Below are 16,697 nucleotides of genomic sequence, written 5' to 3' on the forward strand. Positions count from 1 at the left end.
GAATGATCAGGGGACTGGAGCACCTCCTGTATGAAGATTGACTGAGAAAGTTGGGGCTGTTCAGCCTGGAGAAGAGAAGGCTGCGTGGGGACCTCATAGCAGCCTTCCAGTATCTGAAGGGGGCATATAGGGATGCTGGGGGTGGACTCTTCATTAGGGACTGTAGTGGTAGGACAAGGGGTAATGGGTTCAAACTTAAACAGGGGAAGTTTAGATTGGATATAAGGAGGAAATTCTTTCCTGTTAGGGTAGTGAGGCACTGGAATAGGTTGTCCAGGGAGGTTGAGTGCTTCATCCCTGGCAATGTTCAAGGCTAGGTTGGACAAGGCCTTAGGTAATATGGTTTAGGGCGAGGTGTCCCTGCCCATGGCAGGGGGGTTGGAACTTGATGATCCTAAGGTCCTTTCCAACCCTACCTATTCTATGATTCTGTGAAAAAGCAACACTAAGAATCCAAGTATCTATTATAGAAGCTCCAAAATGGAAGAAAGAAAATGTCTTATCAGGTTGGAAGCACTTAACACTCAGCCTGTATAGTAATTTCTTTGCCTCTGTGCTGAGAAGGTGAGGAAGCATGGCTCACTGGAATGCATTCGGTGCGCCATAAGAGACCAATATTTCAATTACCATAGGAAAACAGGCAGCACAATGTAATGATTTTTAACCAGTCATTCAGACCTAGATCTGGACCCATGATTCATACGCTGTCATATTACAACTGCTGTGATAAGTCCTTATCTTATTGCCTTCCAATCAGTTCCAACAAAATAACAGCTCTGCAGCTGGACCCCAGCATCACTCTCCTCCTTAGTCCCTTTCATGTCCCTATTTTTAATACTAGAGAAACAATACTTCAAACAATCTCATTCGGCAAGATAATACAGCTAATATTCAGTCAACCTGGTAAAGAGACAATTCTATGCAAGTTGGGATGTGAGGGGGTAAAAAAGTCCCTTTTCAAGGTACCCTTACTGGTACCTTAAAAATAAGGCCACAGCATAGCAAACTCAACCAGGAAATGCCCTCTTCCAAAATGGCACCAACTTGTATTCTTTACAGAGAAGAGAAATACCAAACTGGAATAATGTTATCCCTAAGGGTGACAGCAGGGGAGGAATACAATGCATCCTCAAACATTCATATAATTTAATCTAGAACTGCAAATATTATTAAGCACCAATAATAACAGTACAGTTACTGCTTCATGGCACTCTGAAGAAGAGATAAAACTGCTTAGTTGTTAATTTCTAATGATGTAAACACATTTGGATTTTAATTCTATATCTGAATCTCCTGCATTATTAGCTCTGGGGTTACAAGATATTAACTTACTACCATTAATAATTTTACACTTGAATTAAAAAGCATGTTTAAATATTACTTTGTTTTAAAGTATTTTTGTTGAGAATATGTGTTCATGTGATGGCAGAAGTGAATCACGCAGTAAACCAGCTCTGCGTTCCTCAGCTTCATTGCAGTGTAAATATGTGCACCTTTTCATGTACCATTTTCAAAACCTGGCTGAATTTATCTCCTCTGGTATTGTAATTTCATTCTGCAAAAGCCACATTAAACAATTACAGTTCTTGTAATTACCAGTAGCCTAATGTACAGTTTTCTTATCCCAATCCATTAACAGCTGCTCAAAAAATGTAGTAATTAATGGTTTCATTTATTTTTGGCAAACCTGCAACTTGACAAATAGTTTTGTATCTGCGGCAAATTAGGATTCTTTCCCAAACAACAGATGACACGGTGGGAAAGAGGAGCAAACAGAATCCTTACACATCTTTGTTTCTTTAGAAGATCAAATAAAGAGCAGCTGTAATGCTGTCACATCTGTGTAAAGAAATATCATGATCTGATCATCAGATGAAAAGTAACCAAATGTACAAACAGGGGCTCCCCCTCCAAACTGGAAAGACAGAAGGTTGTATTTCTAACTAAAGCAATAACACACTTTTGAAAAGCTCTCATCATCTCATCATCATTTAGTAGCAATCGGTGCAATTTCCTTTATGCAACCCTCATCATACTGCTTCTAGAGTCTGCTTTCCTGAATGTCTCCTCCAGATGTGCAAAAACCTGTATTGCAGTCTGTGCTGTTCACCACGACAGGAGAAGACTTCAAAGTCTCTCTGCCACCTCAAAATAGAGAAGCAACAGGCGATCACTGTATAACTGACACACAGTCCTCCTATTGCTCTATAATAGCGGCTGAGGAGGTGGCTCCTGATGTTTTTTAAAGACATTATCAAGGTACCACAATTCTTCTTCAAGCCAGTCTCCTTTGCAGCCGCAAGAAGTGTCTTTTTCATAGTAAGCTGCTGATCAGATTGCTAACCCAGCATTCTGAAACCCAACTTCTGTAATTCTAACTCTGTATTCTAACTTGTAATCACTTTTATGAGTATAACTTACGCTTCTTTCAAGCCAGAACTTAACTATGTAAGAAGTACAAATAGCTGCTTTTTGTTTTAAAGACTTATGGGGAAGCATTTGTGTTTGGAAAGCCAACACAGAATTATCAAGATATGATCCCCCCCCAAATTATAAGTGGTGAAAATATGGGCACTGTTTTCTTTTCAGTTTCTCAATTCATGCATGTGCCATAAATTCTACTGACAGTACAGTAAGAAAAAGAAGATGTAAATAAAATAATTAATGATACTTAACAGGAACATACTGCAAAAGCACTATGATACAAGGCCATTATGAACAGTAGAAGAAATAATTACACAAGCTTAACTTATTCAGTAGTCTGCTGTTACCCCAATCTGCAAATCTTTTGCTTTTATATTACAGCATATATTAACCAGTTATGGCAACAACTGTATGACCAAGGGCAAAATATGAAGTTGCTTAAGTACTCCGGTTATTCTGTCGAATGAGAATAAAAGTACTTCCTAACTTCATAAGGGTATTGTGAGGATAAATACATTAAATATTGAGACAGGCAGACAGTTGTTTGATGGATGTGCCCCATATACTTAATAATATAATCACATGTTCAAAATCATGTTACAGCAGCTCAGCTAAATACCGTTCAGTGCTGTCTCCATTGCTGACCAACAGAATCTCATAGCCTTGGGGAATCTTCTTTAGGTAGGACTCGTTTTCGTAACATTTTACAAAGGTGACTTCAGATACTGTGTTTTACCTCATAGCAGGCAAACAGCAAGCGCATGATCAGCTATGGCAGTTCAGCTGCCAAGCAGCAACTTGTTAACTCACCATAACTCAATCATAGTCAATTGTTTGCCCACAGCCTCGGGCTGCAGACAGACATTTGGTCTGCTAACAACTGTGCCAGATGAAGACATTACTATTCCAAGCTATTTTTTATCACACATCTGCTGGAGATTATCATCTCCACAGCTCTGCTGGAGGAAGAAATCATGTGAGCTCTCACTAATATGGTTTGTACAAAACCAGCCAATTTAATTTAAATAGGTGAGTTGAGCTAACCAGGCTGGTTTTGTCTGAAGCATATTAAAACATGCAGACAAGAAAACTTCTTTAGTGGTGAAAGAGTACAGTGAAAACAAGGAAGAATTAACACCTTAAAGCAGTGTAGCTGGATTGGGGAGGGGATTGCTCCTGTCCTAATTCAGAGATAATGTAAACAGAGAACTTTTTCAAGGCTATAAGGGAAAAATCAATGCAGCTTCTAAACCAGCATTATTTAGTACTGGTTATATAATTTAAATAATGGGAAAATACATCTTTTTAGATTAAGCTTTATCTGTAAAGGTATCATAAATAGATGTATATCTTTAAATATGTCAGATACAGAAGAATACAAATGCTAATGTGCATCAGCACAACATAATCTATCTAGGTTCTAAGTTTTGTGGTGCAGGACTGTCCCCCTCCTTGGTTCATGAGTAGCCATATCAACAGTTCTCAACAATCCAATTATCTTGCCACTGGTAAAAGTTCATGTTAGTTTATAGAGGACTGGCTCATTATTATTAACTTTGACAAAAGAAGCCTAAGACAAGCAACAGTATAGTAAAACTCACCCAGAAAGTATCAGTATTATTCCACCACAGACAGCTGCAGACAACTACCAATGCTTAGAGCTACACACCTTTCTGATGCATTTGCAGAGTAAATTATTCCACAAGTGACTGATCTAATGTAATATGGGTATTTACATGTTGTCTACATGCTGAGACAAGAATTGGGTTCAGCCATCCAAAATGGGTAAGAAAAGTCAAGGAAAGCATAGAAAAACATGTGTGCACATATGTATGTCTTACACATACAAAAACCAGATAAAAGGTCTTCCAGGACAGAAAACTAATAAAGTTGTGTGAAAACTATACAAAGAAAGACCCAGAGAAACTCAGTCTTGCAATAAAAGCAGATTAAACTTTATTACGGAAAAGTACAATAATTTTATAGAATGTCCAATACTTATCTGCCGCTGCTGTTCTATCACTGCATTTAGCAGCAAACAGTGAGACAATATAAGGTCACAGATATTACTTTATGTATGCCTCTTTAAGGGGTTGTTCACCTGAATTTGACATGTCAACTGTAATAGTTCAACACATGCAAGAACTAATTTACAGTCAATTTTAGAAAGGTTCAGACTTTCAGGTGTGAGTAAACACTTGTTTTTAAAAGATGATTTAACTGCATATGCATGTAGCACACAAAAATAATGAAGGATTTCTTACAAAGTTACTTAATTCTGTAACTTCACCTTGTGACATTTGACTGGTATCATTGTTTACCAAATTAAACTCAGTTTACTGGGTTTTAAAGTATTTGGGCCCATGTAAAAATCTAAATGACAGATTTCCATTTTAAGATTTCATACAGAGTAATGAAGATGAACATTTGCAAATGAGCTGATGTTCACCATTTTATTAACTCTGTGAACATAATTTGCTATCAAACCAGTAATTTCTATGGGTACCTTGTTAAGCGGACACGTTTTCCTTCTCTGTATTGCCTGCTGAAAGTAAGATTAACCCTTTTGGTAGAAGTGATGATTTAAAATTAAGTCACAAGAAAATCAGCTTTCAGTACTAACCACAGATAAATATGTCACTATGCGCTATGAATTTCTTTTGTAAGGAAGAGATTCACAGAGTGGTTAGGGTTGGAAAGGACCTTAAAGATCATCTGGCTCCAACCACCTTCCCAGAGAAATTGTCTTGAATCAAATGAGGATAGGTACTATGAACATATGTAATTGTCCCGTGTTGTTCTTATATGTCTGAAATTACCTATTTTGACTGTAACAGATTTTGATAAAAAGCAAAATATTAGATTATAGATCACAAACTATAGGGAGAAAGTAGTCACGAGGCATGCGACTGGCCTGAAAGATGTTTGCACATTGTGCAAATTAAATTCTTATTTTCAACAGCTAAACTGTAGAAAGGATGTTAAAGTTTGCTCAGTATATACCTTGTAAATAAGATGCATATGATTTGATATTCTAAGACAGCAGATGGCCTGTTAAAAATATCATTATCATAGAAGTCTGAGAATTTTTCTTTGAGCCACTTTAAAGAACTATCAATGAAGTTTCTGTGGTAGGCAGAGAAAACTGTGGGTTTCTGATATACAGCACAAATAATTATTTTGAAATAACCTGAATCCATCCAGAGGAAAAAGCCTTTGAAAACAGAGATGATGGTACCAGGAAACATTAGCAAGTGACCTTGCTGTTTTTAATGGTATTGCATTATTATAAGATAGTGTGGTTTTACGTACATTGTAACAATGGTTTATGTAAGTCTTACTTTAATATTACAGTTACTTTATGGAAAAGGACAGTCTTCAGTCTTGGATTTGCCACCTATTGCTTTTATACCACCTTGCCAAATGTTTATTGGGATAACAGTCTACTAATGCATTGCTGATTGGGCATGAAGAAAGGCTGAAAATCACTTCAGGTATTTAATGCCACTTTAGAAAATTCAACTGTTTGTATAGGTAGCAATAACTTCCCAAGAGTCAGAATAACAAACACCAAAGTTATGATTTCAAATTCCTCAGGCACTGTTTTAAATTGCTACAGTATAGAAAAGATCCTAAACTGACTTTAAATATGATCTGTTTCTTACTGCTCTCTTTTCATCTATTTTATACTCTCAGTTTCTTGTAAGCAGCCAAATAGTAAGTGCATTTATGGTGAAGGTTCATACCTAAACTGAACTCATTCTAAAATTCTGAGCAAAAATATGATTTAATTTTTTGGCTTAATATACAAGGTTTAATAAATGAAGATAACCAAAATTTCTGAAGATGAATGACCAACACTTGCACACCCAACGTTTTAGAGTATGTAACCAAAACTTATACACAATAAACTAGATTAATATTTAATATACATATTTTTGGAAGATGTATTGGTCTCCCTTTCCAGGTACTTGTCAAAGCAAGCATTTAACAGTATAAAAACCTTAGTATATATGTGATCATCCTGAAAAAAAAGACAAGTGCCTGAAAGACAAGCGTCTCAAAACCATCATATTACATGATGATATAGAATCATAGAATGGTTTGGGTTGGAAAGAACCTTAAGATCATCTAGTTCCAACCCTCTGCCATGGGCAGGGATTTGCCGCACACTAGACCATGGTGCTCAACACTGTCCAGCCTGGCCTTGAACTGTGCCAGGGATGGAGCATTCACAAATTCCTTGGGCAACCTGTGCTATTGCCTCACTACCCTCACTGTAAAGAACTTCTTCCTTAGGTCTAACCGGAATATATAAATCTGTTGTAAATTTGTTCAAAAAGTAATTTGATAGCACACTGCCATCTTTACAGAACAATAAAAATCATGTCAGGTGTGTGCATAACAAAGGAAATACTTCTGTGGTTTCCAGTTTAAAACAAACAAACCTACAATCAAATAATTATTTGGCAGAATAGATTCAGTGGGTAATAAAATATTCCTCTAGAAACAGACTCCTAGGGCAGTGCCCATCAGTTCAGCGCTGAATATTCTGGCTTCTGAAGGGGTGGAAAGAAGCTGGAGCATAGAACTAGAATTGTTTTTAATAAGTCTTCACAATGACATTTTTATTGTCAAACTGTGATATAAGAACAATTTAAGTGTTACAGCATTTGAGTTATGTTCTTGATTTTAAAACCATGTATGCATAATGGTGATCTTATCCATTTTCAGCAATTAACTTACATGCCAGAAGCACAAACCTTACTTTGGCATCCACTTAATTCTGATGTTTACTAAAGCGATTAAGTTTAGTCAGTGTAGTTGGATATAGTCACCAATAAATTCTAATACCCATGTTAGGCAAAGATTACGTCATATAAAAGAAATCCTTTCAACAAAATCACACAAAAAAGATCTCTCAAAATACCTCAGAAGAATGGTGTAATTTCTATATAAAATGTTGAGTAACAAAGTCAACAAGTTAATGCACAGTATTAATGACTGCTGCAGTATTAACTTACCTGCTTGCTGTTTTTACAGAGCTGTTTTTCTTGTGTCCTCTCTCTGAGCGGTTGTCTCGCAGGAGCTGAAGCTAATAAAAAGAAAGTTCGTAACAGTCTCACAAACAAAGCCCTTATTTCTTTCTAGAGATTTTATCTTGGCAATGCCATTCTTTCTCCTCTTAAGTAATCTATCAATAGTTTTGCCCCAAGACTCTAAAAGGGGTGGATATTAATAGGATTTTACAGTAACAGAGAATATTTCAGGATACATCCACCAAGTAATTGAACATGTAAAAATTAAATCATTCTCAAAGCATATTAATATGCAATTCACAATTTCACAACCAACATATCTGTAAAATTTTATGATTTTCACAATTTCAATTACCAAAATTTCATAATTAAATATGTTGAAGAACACTTAAATTATGAAAAACTATTCAGGCTGGCACTTGTACCTAAGCAGTTATGAAACAGTTATAAACTCTTCTGAGCCCCAGGAGCTTTTGTAATTTGGAAGTTGCAGAATTAACAAAACCAGGGTATTAAAGCTTCCCAGAATAGCGGGGGAGCAGGAATAATGAAGGATTCATTTAACTGAAATGGTGACTCAGCTTCTAAAACAAGCTCCTATTTATTCTTTTATTTATTTTTAGACAAGGACGGCTTTTCATTCAAACTATCTCCAATACTGAGAAATCTATTTCCAGCATTATATTTGTCAGCATGAGTAAAGCAGCAGTGACAGTAAAGAACAACTTTACTGTTGTTGTGTTGTAGTGTCAAATTTACACCAAAGAAACTAAAACTAGACAGTATAAAAACTACAAATATTTCTTGAATCTATATTGAAGAAAGTATAGACTGAAAGACTGTTTTAGAAGCAGATTACAGGTAAATGGACCTAATATTTACTGCAAACACATTTAAAAGTCCACTGATAATTAGGAAATTATGAACTTTATGATGGGCCAATGTGTTGTACATGAGTATGGACTCCAAAAAATTTACGCTTAACTATAAAATTGCATTTGATTAATTTGTACCCAGCTCTAGCTTGCTTGTATAAGGAATGCTCCTCATAATTTCCACTATCTAGTTCTCAGATGCAGTAAAATTGTCCAGTCTGGTTTTCAAAGGCAATCTGAAGACTATATAAAGGTAAGGCACCTTATTCTGATATATTTTTGTAAAATAACATTTCCATTTTCTTAACATCAATGAATGAGATCACTTAAAATTCATATTTAAAGGTAGTCATGATTTTTTACCCAAAGACTGGCTAAGAAAATCGGGGTTGTTCAGTCTGGAGAAGAGAAGCTGCATGGAGACCTCATAGTAGCATTCCAATATCTATGGACCTTTAGTCTTAAATTTCAATGCAGTGATGATATATTCAGCTACTTTTACTGAATAGTTAAAGTTAAGTCTACATTTATGAAATAAAGCCAGACTTACTTCCACATTTTATAGCTCCTGGACAGTATGTTCTGTTTAGACCTTACTACCACCCATAAAATAAGGTATATCTCCATGTCTGAAGACAAACTAAAGAAATAAGTGCCATGTTGCTAAACAAATATTAAATATGCCTTCACATTCCCTCTACCACATCTCTAGGCTTGGACCTTCTAGGGACTACACTGCAGGGACTCAGTAGACAAACTGGTGGCATGGTTTCACCAACATCTTCACCATGATGGAGACTTTACAGTTCTTTTTTACTGCTGTGGTCGTTTTAACCAATGAAATGCAGAAAAATGGCATTGAAGATCTTCCCGTAGAGGCCTGCCTGCTCTTGTCACTGCTCTGCATTTCTTGATTTTGTGAGTCAAATGTTTTGCTTTCCAGCATTGTGAGAAACACAACATTTGGAGACATTACAATTGACAAACTCAAAAAAAAAAAAAATCAGACTTTTCACTGAACTTGATAAAACTCAAAAGACACTTATTTGGAATTAAGTGACTAATTAAAGATTTTTAATCAAGGTACTTTCTGAAAAGCGCTACTGTTAATATGCTTCCTTACAGGAAAATGTGAAATCGTATCTGTTTTGTTTATAGTAACTTAAGGTATTAGCCCACTACCTCTGGACTAGAGGTAGTTAAATTCCTTTATGCATCTCAAGTAAACTGTTCTCAATCAAAGCAGTTCTTACCTGGCTATGTTCCTTCCTAGCCCCAGGGCTAAACCAGTGGCTGTGGGAGAAAAAGAAAAGACAGGTTTAACAATATAACTAACAAAGCACATGCTGTCATATGACCAGTCTGTGCGTGCTTTTGAGTATTTTATTGTCTGCCAGGAAAATACAGCCTTTGGCTATGCTTTATTTTTATGGGATATTTTTATTGAACTCTCTAAGTCCATAACAGTTTTGAAAGAATGCACCACAAATTTCATTTCTGAGCAGCTATTGGCTTTACAGGTGATTATACTTTGTCGAACAAGCTAAAGTTTTATATAAATGATAGTATTTTAAGACACTGTAATGAATGTGCTATAAATAAAAGCAATTACATATTTAGTGCTGAAGTGCCACTTATTAATGATTACAGCTGAAGAGATCTTTAAGAATTGTGGACTACCTGGTAGTTACATTGCATTATTTAAAAAACTGAGGTTTGAGTTTGAATATAAAGTGAATTCAAAGTCTGTAAGTTCTGTGGATTAATATCTCTCTATAATTGCACAATTCTGAGTATTGGCAGCCTTATTTCATAGACACACTGGTATGCAGGGACAAGAACTCACAATGTGACTCTTCTCTCAATACCAGCAAAAGCATATTAATACTGGTTCACACACACACTGTGATCATGTAGAACTGAATTAACATCTGAATGTAGCTGTACTAAATGTTATACAAACTGGAGGCAAATCTTGACACTTGCAAAATGAAAAGGAGAAAGAAAAAACAAAACAAGGGGGATCTGAAATTACATACTGCATCTATATATTACTCATGTAAGCAGTAAGTTTTGGGCAATGGATAAAAGAATTCCAGCCATTAAAATACTGCAAAAAAACCCCATTACATTATCTGCTGTTAAGCTTTTATTGTGAGTGACCCAACAAATAAAGTCACAAACATCTAGAAGCTGAAGAAGATGACAAATATAATGGGCTAGATCTAAATTCCAGACAAGTATCTTGTCTCTGAGCAATGTCAACAGCAAATGCTCAAGGAAGAGCAGCAACTGGGATATCCTCTGCATAAGCTCTGCTGGTTTGTGGCAAATCAGTGCATCACGGACTAAATTATTAGTAGACCATATTTCTACTGAAAAAAAAAAAGAATTGAAATAATTTGAATGCCTCTTATATTAAGACATTAAAAACCATCATAAAGAATAAGACCTCTTGTAATGAGAAAGTGATATTCACACCACGCTGATTTTTATGATTTTGTCCATTAACTTATTTAGAGCATTATTTGTTTGTTTAATAAAATCAACAAAAGTAAACCCCATAAAATACCAACTGAATTACTTTATGGTACAAATAACTTATGAAATCACAACCGCTTCAGTTAACACACACATTAGCAAGTTAAGTACATCAGTAGCATAAAACACTTGTTACTGAGGATTTGCTGTTTGTAGTATCTGATCCTTGGCAAGTTTTGTTTTAAACAGTAGATGGTTCTAACAGAAGTTGGAACATAAAAATGTATGCCCAAATATATTATTTCCTAATCACGTGTGTCTGTGTTTTAAATTTCTGATGTGGAAAATATAAGAAAATTTAATCTTATTGTAATTATTTAAAAGAGATAACCAAGAAATAATGTTACTAAATGTTGTCAGCTGAACAGAATAAGAGTTTACAATAATGGCACACTGGAGTAACTAAACAAACTGAATGACATTCCCTGTTTACATGTGTCTAAACAACTAATTCAATGTCTTTTTGAGGAAATTATCATAACCTTATTCCTCTCATGATACATCATGTTTAAGACTCAAAGATGTGATGCTTGTTCATTTTCATATATGCAGGCTTGGTATTTCTGAATTTCCCTTTGAAGAAAAATAAAGCAGGTATTTTAAAAAAACCCTGCATTTGTTATCTAGCCTTAAAAAGGCTGCATTTTAGGAAAGTATACACCTACTAAGTTAATAAAAGCATATTTACAAAGCACCGAAGTTCACGTTTCCTTAAGAAACACAAAATTATTATAAATTCACATTATTATTATAAATTATTTATTATAATTATTATAAATACAAAAAATTAAATATAAATATTAAAAATTAAATAAAAATAAAGATTGTAACTGAGTTCAGGCTCTTTTATCATGTTTGTACAGTTGTAAAATGTGGCTTCAGGACAGAGGTAATACTGTAAATCAAACAACAACAATAATAATAGTAATAATAGCAATAATATTAATACTGCTGCTACTACTACTACTACTAAAAAATCCCCTTATAACTCCCATCACTGATACTCACTCATGGTGAAGACAATCCTGGGACATGTGAACTGTTTTCCTGCTACCACCTGGTCCTGGAGTTATCTAACAGCAAAAAGAAAACAAATCTTTGAATCATGAGGCATCACGTACACACAGTGATTGTTTATTAAGAAAACATCAGAAATACTGAATATAAACCAGACACAGTACACTAAAGACAGTAAATGCAATTAGAAATAGCTGCAATTTTTAAGTAAAATCTGAATGCAGGAAGTACTATGCAGGATTTCCCAAAATCCTTTATGTGGAAGCCTGATTGGATGTCAGACATCAGACACTGACAGATGTCGGCGGCCTAAGCTCCTTTTGAAAAGTTCACAAAGGATTTTATCTTCAAAAAATGAAAGTTAGATGTTTTGAAATTCATTACTTATGGATAATACAGCAATAAGTTTATTAAAAACCTTTCAACCTTTGTATTCCAGCACAAAGCTTCTGATACTCACATTGATGTAGGAGAGAAAGCAAAGATAAAATACTGTTTACCATGCTGTACTGTAGTCCTTGTCTAGTGCTTTATATATACTGAAAGCAAAAACTGTAATATTCTCAACTGAAGAATGAACTTAAGAATGCATGATAGCACATGCAGACTTTAACAGATGATTATACTCTTCGTATTGCTCAAGAATGCATAAAAAGAGCTTTATTTTTATTTTTACAATCTGCTTAAATTGTCTGCACATACAGGTAGGTAAAAGCAGCAGAATGAGACTTCCTGATGAAACTCATGCTTGAAGAACCAACTATTCCTGTTGGAAACAACACAGGAAGAAATTTTCAATTCCTGGGAGTTATCTTTATTGTCAGTAAACGACCAGAGGTGGGAATGAAGTCAGATGCTCTGCCGGTTTTGAAAGGAGACCACAAAACCTCAGTAATACATCTGGATGGCTCAGGCTTACCAAAAGTACATAGGCAGAAGATTCACAGATAAAAGCAGCCTACTCTTCATGAGAAGAACAATGTGTTCAACTTTTAAAGGGAAAAGTCCCTACTCATCTGGTGTCATAATGGATAAAAGCCAGAAGAGTTGAAGCTCCAAGTCTTGAAAACTTTCAAGGACACTCACTGAATAATTTGAAAGTTCTACGTGGTTAAAGTATTTGACCAAAATCGGCTCCTTTGACCTGAAGAATGTCACTTGGGGCTGAACTGAGAAACCCTAAAGTGGTGTCATTTTTCGGGCTGATGGTGATTGAAAGGAATTGGTAAAACCTTACTGCAGAAAAATCTATGAAAACATACAAATCTCCAGTAGAGGAAATCATGGCAGCTACATGGAAGAAGAAAACGTACAGCTTTACCTGCCTTTGGAATTTACTGTTTGATTAGACTTATTGAGACCTTACAGAGCCACATAATATAATAGTAAAGTCATAACGAAATAATAAAACAGTAACCAAATATTACTATCTCAGTGTCATAGTTCACCTAATAATGAGAAAGAGAAATGTCAATTCATAAAGTAGAAAAATTAACAAGTATTTTAATATATATTTTCCAAATTTTAAGATTAATAACTAAACTGTTACTTTAACACTATAGGTAAACATGTAGCTCAGCTCTTGAGAGTTACATCCTGCATTAATCTCAAAATGAGGTTTTCATGCTATTCCAGTGGGTATCCCTGGAATATAGTAATCCATTTTCTACACTGTGGCCATAAGAAAAGCCAACTGTGCCTATGTCATGCTTTGTTAGAGGTTCATGATCACATTATCTCATGGTGGACCTGACACTTTTATTCAGTTTACAGTATGTTCTATGTAGAGGCAACTTATTTCCTTTGCCAGGGCTGCTGACAACCTTTTCCACACTGTATTAATCTTGTTTACAGACTTTATCTTGGTACAAATATCAGAAAACTAAACTTTTTATCTCAGGGAGAAAATAAACAACATGTTGACAGAAGCAAAAGCTATTTTCTAGGCTAAAATTGGTTGTTTACTTGCAGCCACACTTATGGAAACAAGTTTAAGTTTCCAGTTTACTCAAAATACATAATCTGAAATATAATAAGCATGGAAATTTCCAGAAAAATCACTTGATAAATTGCCAGTTTTAAACTAATATCTAAACCACAGAAATACGTTTTTCCACTGAATTATAAGAGAATATGAACTTGCTTGGAATACAGTTATGACTGATCAAAGTATACTGCCCAGGTTTCTCTTGCACACCCCAGATCGCTTCAGTTAACCAAACAGCGACAGTATATCTATAAAACTAAAGTTAATAATGCATAAATAGACATCTTTGCATAAAACTGAATGCTGATTATTGTACACTAATGCTAATGAATTTCTGTCTGTATAACTCATCTAGGGTATCAAAAGCCAAAGCAAAACCTAATACCCATCTTCATCTTCATCTCCTAGCTACCTCACTGCCAGAAAAATCTACTCCAAAGATCTGTTGAGTCTCCACAGCAAAGAGAAGCAATTGATTTGGAGCAGCATAGAAAACTAAGAAAATAAAACCAGCTTTCACAGTATACATTACTGAATCACTGCCATAGCTTGACATTACCGTTACATTTTTATTCCTTCTACAAGCACACTCTTGCTGAAGGGCCCAAACTGACCATTCCAGAGAAGCACATCTTGAATGTAGAGGTTACCTTTAAGTGATGCTCAAACTCCACAAAGTCTTCACCTAGCCATGGTTCACTGACTGTTAAAGAGTTTTCTCTACATTTCTTTTCACACAACTGATCAAAATACCTCTCCTCATGTACAGTTTCCTACTGAATGATTAACACATAGAAAAGAAAAACTATGGTACCAGAGATTAAAAGAAAATTCTGCTACTGAGCACTGCTCTTTCAGAGAAACAGGGAAGGTTTAAATCTCATGTTTCAAAGCAAAACAGGGAATTACTTTTTAAATCTTTACTATAACAGAGTTTTTCTCAGCTGCTTTTAAGATAATTATAAATGTAAAACAAAAAGGACTACTGAAAAGAGACTGGCCTGGATGTAAACACGGTTGTTTAAATAGCAACACTAGCAGAAAGTATCCACATTTTGTCCTAAATCTTTTTCATACACTAGCTTTTATATACTATAGAATAGGTAACAGAATAAGTTTAATGATGCATTGTAATGATATACATTGGTACATACATACTGCCTTTAGGTATGTAATATGGTAACAGTGGAGAAGTTATTAAAACAGAGAAAATAAATACTAGTGGATAATGGAAAAAAATTACTTGGCCTATGGAAAAAGCAGCAGGTAAAGCAGAAAGTGTATGTGTTCTACTTGCAAGGCAGTCAGTAGGAGAGTTTCTTTTGAGACTCCTAATATTTAATATGAAATAATACTATGTGGCAGCACTGCTCCAACAGCAGCTCACAGCTGCTTGATAAAAGGTGAAGTTCCTCAGGACTGGACAAACACACACACAGTACCACTACTTCAATGTTCTATATTAAGTAAAATGGTGAGGGCAGCTCTCTGAATTGTATTAGACAACTGTATTATGGTAACAAAACAATGGCCAAAATTTTGCTACTTCATTACTCTGTAAATAGCTAACATTTAACAAATTTTATTGAAATGAAACTGAATTTCCTTCAGTACAGGGAGCTACTAATTAAACCCTGTAGCAATATGCTGCATATAAAAGCTCTTTATTATATTTTAGCTGTCTGTTTGGATATAAAACTTATTCTTAGGGTGACATCGTAGTTTCCCCTAAGTGAACAGGATTTTGATTTCAGTAGTGCTGTGACTGTGTTAGTTAAGAATTATTAGTTAAGAACGATCTAAAATACTGACATCATGTTTTTACTTGTAAAATTATCATCAAGTTACCCACCCAGTGATACAGACAGGAGGAAACAGCAGAGCACTGATTAGGATACTAGCCTTGACCCGAGATGCAGGTTCAATTCTTTGCTCTGCTGCAGGCTTGCAGTTTTGACCTTGGGAAGTTGTTTTCTACAGCTCAGCTCCCCATTTGGGGAACTCAAAAAAACCCCCATACAAACAAGACCTGTCTCTGTAATCTGTAATAGTTTTTCCTTACTTCATTAATGTAATATAATGTCAGTAAAGACTGTACCAACAACAAAGGATGTCATCAAAGCATTTCCTTTCAACTGATTAAGGTATGATACTGAAGGTGATTTTTATTCCTACTGCCAAAGGACTTATTACAGGAAAAAGAAAAACTGTCAGTATTAAATGCATTTACATATATAAGCAGAATAACTCAGAACTCTTTGCAGGTACAAGTTATACTCTGACAGTTCAGAGCAGCATAAGCTTGCTCAGAGTGGATTAAAAAAGCTATGCCGCAACAAACCCCCCATTTTTAAATCACCGCCCAGCTTCAGCAGCAAGCTATGAGTGGCCTCTACTGGCTGACCAAAGGCTACAGAAGTCACTAAGCTTATGCTGTGAGTTAACAACTGTGGCTATCAAATGTGTGAATAAATGTTAACAGAAAGAATCTTCTTGTCAGTGCTAAATAATTCACATTATGGCTAAAAATTAAAAGCAAACATCAATTGAGTGAGACAATAGACAGTAGTAAAAATGCCTTTAATACTGGTGCTTCTACGATTTGTCAAAATATATTCTTGTGAATATATACATGCAGAAGTCTTTTTCCTAAAAGCTGATTATGGAATACAACAGGATATATTGTGCTACCTGTAAAGGTCAAGCAAACCTTAAACTCAAATATTTTGTAATTTGCTTATATAGCATATACTTTGATTAATACTGAATTATTTCAACTATGTTACCAATGGTTTGATTTCAATGCACAGTTAG

The 16,697-nt window shown here is 35.2% G+C and overlaps 1 protein-coding gene across 2 annotated transcripts in view; it reads right to left on the minus strand.

The window, feature by feature from the left end:
• GPATCH2 (G-patch domain containing 2) overlaps positions 1-16,697 on the minus strand; it is a 116,290-nt gene that overhangs the window by 20,199 nt on the left and 79,394 nt on the right. For both annotated transcript variants that reach the window (XM_061348576.1, XM_061348577.1), the window contains exons 6-8: positions 11,888-11,952; positions 9,592-9,631; positions 7,449-7,519 (exon numbers count right to left, since the gene is read on the minus strand). In XM_061348576.1, coding sequence (XP_061204560.1) covers positions 7,449-7,519; positions 9,592-9,631; positions 11,888-11,952 — 176 coding nt within the window. The remainder of the gene's footprint in view (positions 1-7,448; positions 7,520-9,591; positions 9,632-11,887; positions 11,953-16,697) is intronic.

Source organism: Neopsephotus bourkii, unplaced genomic scaffold (assembly GCF_033783945.1).
Source record: "Neopsephotus bourkii isolate Nb327-2 ecotype Australia unplaced genomic scaffold, CSIRO-AGI_Nbou_v1 NB_360, whole genome shotgun sequence".
Classification (NCBI taxonomy): domain Eukaryota; kingdom Metazoa; phylum Chordata; class Aves; order Psittaciformes; family Psittacidae; genus Neopsephotus; species Neopsephotus bourkii.